The following is a 6,773-nucleotide window of genomic DNA, read 5'->3' as shown; positions in this document are numbered from 1 at the left end:
TTAGATTTTATTTATAATCTAGATAAATAATCATGCAGAAACATTTTTCACTGTCATTTCATCCTAACTAATGTAAATAAACAGAACCTTACTGTAAAGTGCTGCCAAATAATGTAGAAAAAAATATATAAATAAATAGTTCTGCAGGTTTCAGCAGAACTCACACATCTGTTAACCGTCTAAGCAGAGGTGTTTATTGGCCGAAAGCAATAATCTCTGATATATTAGTCTCATCCTCACAGAATGTCACTATCTGCATGCTAAATCGTCTTTTTATTTCTTCTGAAGAGGAGGTTTAATTGCATGAAGTGCCTGACCTATAGGATGCGGCGATGCAAGTTTGATTTGATCTATTAGCGCTGACCTTTCAGTGCTGCTGTAAGACCTTAAATCCCAACACACATAAACCTCCAACAGCATCAAGCGACGCATCCATACACATGACTGAAAGCCCGATGCATGTGCTCAATGCATTACAACTGCGTGAAAATACCATTCATTAACATTAACATACAGAAACATTGAAACACAATGCATACCAAGTGCAAAAAAACATGGTGCATGCACACAAAGCATTGCATTTCATTTGCATGGAAAATACCATTAGTTATAAAAAAGACTGATGATCAGCTGAGACTGTTTTAGTTGAACTTTGCCTCTGACAGGATTCTTCAGATTGAGTAACAGTGGATGCTGATAAGTGATGATCAAATCAATCAAACACACAGAGCAAACACACAATCACAGTCAGAATGTTAACTAGTAGCACATGAGTGACCCACATCACGAGATTCAGGGTTTGCTGCTCATTATTTCTTCTATGAAAGCATTTAACAGCAAATGCAACACATATGCGTGCATCATAATGCATCAGATCTCTATATCCGTGTGCTGAAATGCCTGAGTGTGAGCAATTAGCGTGCATGAACATGTTTTGCTGTTCTCAGGCTTTCAGGCAAGACCTTTATAAAAGAAATGCGGTCGTGGTACTGATACGGTCGTAAGACTCAGATCTGCATGCTACTGGAAAGTATTACCAAAGTGCATATAATATTATCAACAAGTCCAAAACTACTGCTTCAGTGGTACTGAAAATACAAACAAAACCATACCACAGTACAGCTGTGTAGTGAAAAAGTGTGAAGATGCAAAGATGCAACAGGTAAGTTAGCCAAAGCAATGAGTAAGTTTGATAAACTTTATGGCAATTCACTTTCATGTATTTCGTGCAACTGCCTGAGCTTCACTGAGCATGCATTCGTCGTGTCTGTAGGTGTGATTGCTGACTTACGTGATTTCTGATGAACAGCGGGCTACAGCCGGGATCCTGGGGTGTTCTGGTCGTGAATGAGTGACGGACAGAAGACCAGCGTGTGTTTCCCACCACGAACCACGTGCGCCGCCTGATAATTCACACGCCACGCATTCGATTCGCGAAATGATTCGTTCTGTTAAATAGATTCTTTTTAATGTTTTGTTTGAATCGAGCCGCAAAAAAACCTGGGATCATAAAACCGGCAATATTTCATGCGATATGCGTACTTTTAACAAAAACAAAGCGGTAAATACCGGTGTTTAATCAAGCTTTCGCTTGAACCGAAGCGAACCGTTTAAAAGATTCGATTCGCTCGAAGTCAGTCGGAGTTCTTGACCCATCACAACACATGCATCACACACACGTCACACAAAGATTGTAATAAAAATATATAAGAATTTAGTTGGAAATTGTTTATTGTTGCTTTTTTATGCTCTTCAAGTTTCTGTTTGACGTTTCACTTTTATCAACTTCCGGCCGAAGGTCGTGGAGAATTGTGGTAAATGTAGTTTTTTATTAATATATAATCCTCGATGAATTTCCTGCATACGTTTCCTGCTGAAATGTCATTTATTTATCATTCACACGTTTACGGGGAAAAAAGATGAATATTTGCTATATGTTATTGCTTATTACTTTTAATTAGTTGTAATAGTTAATCCTGTATGTGTAATTTCATCAAAAACAGCGATGAATGGTAGTATTTAACAAATATTTAATATTTAAACTGTACATCCAAAATGAGTCACAGCCAGACTTTCCCTCTTATAACTCTGGACAGATAAACATGAACAAGGAACAAGTACGTTTTGTGCTTTTTATTTGATAAACACGATGCCGTCAACCATTAAAGCACACACAAATCACTCTCAACACAAAACAACAACATCTATTTAAAAACCCAGGAATAAAAACAGACATGAATACTGATCCGATGTCAAGAATAACTTAATGAAGCGCTGATCTGATGACGTCGAATCAGAGCAGAGGCAGATCCGAGCTGCTGAGAAGCTCCTGAGCAACATCCGAGTCCCTCGGAGCGAAGAAAGTGACCCCAGAGCTGTACGCCGCGGGAATCATCAGGTGCATGGTCTTCGGACGCTCTTCGTCCTTCCGCTCTTCCTCGCCGATCATCTGCCTGACCTGATCTATAAATGAAAGGAACCCACGGTCAGCTCAGAGCACTCAGCCGAAGCACGAGAGCATTCAGTGAACAGAGGCACCGCCGCACCCTCCACGTGTAACGCCTTCCAGCGCAGGTCGGGATGCTGATCTGAGATCTGTGATAGATGGGCGTCTGGCGTCAGTCTCTTCAGGACGTCTTCACGCCGAACGAGCAGCACAGACTCGCTGCAGAGACGCTCGTGAACCTCCTCTTCACTCACTGACCGGACAAGAACAAGCTCAGCATCCAAAAAACACCATTCACATGCGTGTCTACATCAGTGCTATGATAGCTAATAGTGCTGCTATTTATTATTATACAAGCAGCTTTTATTTGTGTGTTCTCAGTTTTTTCATTTTACTTAGGTTCGTATTTTTATATTACTTTATTCTCAGCTGGCAAAACTAGTGCTTCAGCTGCAAATCTGTTGCCACGGCAACATTTCTTATTTAATGTTAAGTTGCATTTTTTTCATGTAATATTTATATTATAGCTTCAAGTAACATTTTTTCAATTATTTTATAAAATAACAACATAATATTTAATATAATACAATATATTAAATATACACTGTAAAAAAAACTAATATATATTAAAAAATAAGTATTAACAATATATAGCACTGCCATGATATATAATATATAAATAAAAATAATTATTTTAATATTATTTAAAAAATATTAATGCATTTATATATATATATATATATATATATATATATATATATATATATATATATATATATATAAAAAGAAAAATAACTACTATTCATAACACTGCCATGATATTTAATCACTCATTATTTAAACAGTATAATTAAAAAAGTTAATTAATTAAGATGTTTAAAAGGTGACAGATAAGATTTTAAAATGCATTTTAAAAAGTAAAACATTTTTCTGTCGATCCTTTAATTAAGCTATCTGAATAAAATAAGATTTTGGTATTATTAAATCAAGATTTTATATTCGTTTGGTTTCTGTTTTGTTTGTGTACATGGATTTTATTAGTATTTCAGTTTTAGTTCATTTAGGACATGAAGTTACTACTAGCTGAAGAAACTGAGCTAAATATATATATATATATATATATATATATATATATATATATATATATATATATATATATATATATATATATATATATATATATATATATACACATAAAAGCACCTTTATCCTAGATCTTTTAATGCTGGTTTTATAATAAGCCTGCTGAAGTGTGATTTGGGACGCACCCACGTCCAGCGGGTTGGTCATGAACACAGCTCCGGGTGCGACTCCGAAGATGAGCTGGTGATGCCAGGCGTCAGGAATCTCTTCTCCTTCAGGAACGGCCCGCTGCATGTTCATGGTGGCGATGGGAACGGCTCCTCGACGAATCCAGCGAGCTAACCAGGGCACCAGCTTCAGCCTCCGCCGAGGATACAGCCCAAAGAAGCGGCCCACGACTCGGCCCCCGCTGGCCTGCTGGGCCCCGGAGACCAGCTGCAGGTGTGTGGCCCCTGGAGGAGCACGAGAGAGCCCCTGGTTTAGAGCGGCGGGTGAGGAAAAGCTCATACTTACATGACATTTTAATTGATCAATACTGTGTGTGTGTGCATTTATATACAGTATACATATATACACAGTACACAAACATATATTATGTAAAAAAAAAAAAACTTATTTTGTTTGACAGCACTAATAAACTTTACAAAAATGACATGCTACTATGAACACAAAAAACATATTGCATCTTTAAATTTAAGGAAATAAAATCTATATCAGTGCATATATATATATATATATATATATATATATATATATATATATATATATATATATATATATATATGCACTGATACATATATATATAAATACAAATAAATAAATATACATATAAATATATACATACACACACACACACACACACATATACATATATATTTTATATAGAGATGTTTACATTAAAGCTTTAGCAATTAGATGTTTTTTTTTTATTTGGTTTACAGCTTTATTTTCATGTTTATGTTTTTTTATGTTAGTTTGAGTTATTTTAGTTAAAAAAAGTTGCTATGCCAACTAGTTGAAATTGTAATTTGTATTAATGAATGTTGCAGCAGCTGGCCTGCCGGGGTTAGAGCATCAGACGCACCGGCCTGGCTGCGGGAGTGCAGGTAATCATGCAGCGGCGCCTGGTTCCTCCTCAGACTCGTCCGGACGCAGTGATCCACCGTCTCCGGAGTCACTGTGATGCCCAGCGCCTGCAGGACGTCCACCACCGCTGTGGCTCCGCACGCCGAGGCCCCGATCTGCAGCGTCTGCCTCTGAACGGCCTCCTGGATGCTCCACAGCATGGCCGAGTGGACCTGGGCCTCCTCAGCTTGGGCTCCGGCTCCGGACCCCATCGCCTCCATCTCTTCTGGATGCCGACGCGCTGAAAATAGAGCCGCATTCATAAGTGCTTTGATTAGCCACGCCCCCTCCCCAAAGCCACGCCCATGTTCAAATATACCATTACAAGAAAAATCATGTTTGTGACCCTGGAGCACAAAAGCAGTCATAAGCAGTACAAGTATATTTAACAATGATCAATAATCAATCAAAATTATCCATTCATCATCATGATTTTAAGTAAAGATTATGTTCCTAAAGATATTTTATAAATGTCTTAATGTAAATATATCAAAACGGCATTTTTGATTAGTTTGATTAGTAATTAATTTAGATACTAGATTTTATATATATATATATATATATATATATATATATATATATATATATATATATATATATAAATAATCTTTTATTTATTTTTTTTTTTCAGATAGTTTATAAATTTCTTTTTTTTTATTATGACTAGTCGGGTCTTCAAATATAATTACTTACCAATGCATGTCAAAACATGTTAAATTTATTATTATTTGTAGTGGCCAGAAGAAATCTTTGTATATTAATATTATAAATAAATTAAAAGCTAAAAAAATAATATAAAAACTACAAAAGATAATAATTTTGTTAATTATAAAAAAAAAATTTATACATACACATAACATTTTAGATGATTTGTAAGTGCAATATTACTATGTGCATGTCATAATATTTTGTGATGCTCAATCAATTCAACATGCAACGTCGACAATTATGTTATTATGCAGGCGACCTTAAGATAATGAGTTATATTATGCTTTTAAATGTAAATTACACTTAATAAATCTAAACGTGCATCAATTAAAAGTCATTATTTGACGGTTTTCAAGCAGCATGATTGTCATCACGTTTAGTCATTCTTAAACATAACATTTTATAAATATCAAGACACTTATTTATTAACGATAGACGTAATACGACGTGTGTGTGTGTGTTTTATTATTAGATTATATATCATATCGATGCAAAGCACTGGAGGACGCTGAGCTGCACGCTTTACCAGGGTAAAGAAGTGTCCTGGCAGTGTTTTACCATGATCAAACCACTGACAGCGATATTTTTAGCGTGTTCTGGCCAACACTAATCACGTCGACCCCGCTAGTCCCCGTTACTGCGTTCATTCATTACAACGACAGCGTTTTAGTTTACGTTCATCACGATGCTAGCTCGGTGCTGCTCTGACGCAGATCGCGGCTTCCAGGGTTTACAGAGCCAGCTTTGCGAACACAATCAGGATATAACGTAAAAAGGAAGCGTCCGGTTCGATACAAACCGCTTGACCGAGAGAAACTCGACAGAGAGACGCGATCCTTCACACATCTTCCATTCGCCTCCTGACGGGTTTGTTTTTATTCCTCGATTAGCTCCCGTGACGCGGCCGCCGTGCTCTGATTGGCCGGTTGAACTCAGCTACAGGGTTGTGATTGGTCTATTAAACGTGACGTGACTGTGATTGAGGCACGAGCCGAAAAGTGTTTTTTAAAATTAAATATAAATTAATTTGAAATAAATAACTTAGTAGGTACACATTATACTCTCATTAGTGCGCACACAAACACTTAAATTAATACATTAAATCGTTAATGTTACGTTCGCCCAGGAACGTTAACAAAACGTTATCAAAATATAGTGGGTTACGAACAAATAATGAACAAACTTCCGTTAAAAAAAAATAAAATCTCAGTATTTTATTTACTTATTTAAATTGAACATACTGAACAAAACAAATCCACGTCGACTATAATAAATGCACATAAAAAATATTAAGCAAAATCACACAGCACTTTAATACCAATTACACATATAATGGAAGAATAAACGTTTAAGTGTGGCTTTACTTACTACTAGCAATTACATATAAATAACATACACTTTGAGATTAACG

General features: G+C 36.1%; 2 protein-coding genes across 3 annotated transcripts in view; both read right to left on the bottom strand.

Annotated features, from left to right (window-relative positions):
* The window catches only part of gart (phosphoribosylglycinamide formyltransferase), a 19,583-nt gene extending 17,904 nt beyond the window's left edge, over positions 1 to 1,679 (bottom strand). Inside the window, exon 1 of the mRNA XM_043239631.1 lies at positions 1,292 to 1,679. The gene's annotated coding sequence lies outside the window, so the exon portion shown is untranslated. The remainder of the gene's footprint in view (positions 1 to 1,291) is intronic.
* Positions 1,680 to 2,118: 439 nt separating this feature from the next.
* Positions 2,119 to 6,290, bottom strand: LOC122345473. Of its 2 annotated transcripts, XM_043239643.1 has the most exons (5): positions 6,162 to 6,290; positions 4,614 to 4,895; positions 3,715 to 3,981; positions 2,547 to 2,699; positions 2,119 to 2,463 (listed from the first exon to the last, which is right to left on the bottom strand). In XM_043239643.1, exons 2-5 carry the CDS (start codon positions 4,873 to 4,875, stop codon positions 2,294 to 2,296), a joined length of 852 nt encoding a protein of 283 aa, XP_043095578.1. In that variant the 5' UTR covers positions 4,876 to 4,895; positions 6,162 to 6,290; the 3' UTR covers positions 2,119 to 2,293. The 2 variants fall into 2 exon arrangements, with proteins under 2 accessions (XP_043095578.1, XP_043095588.1); XM_043239653.1 differs by lacking the exon at positions 2,547 to 2,699.
* Between the last annotated feature and the right edge of the window lie 483 nt (positions 6,291 to 6,773).

The sequence above is a fragment of the Puntigrus tetrazona genome, chromosome 1 (genome assembly GCF_018831695.1).
Source record: "Puntigrus tetrazona isolate hp1 chromosome 1, ASM1883169v1, whole genome shotgun sequence".
Classification (NCBI taxonomy): domain Eukaryota; kingdom Metazoa; phylum Chordata; class Actinopteri; order Cypriniformes; family Cyprinidae; genus Puntigrus; species Puntigrus tetrazona.
Note: the sequence above shows the minus strand (reverse complement) of the source record. Positions and strands in the feature narration are given on the sequence as shown.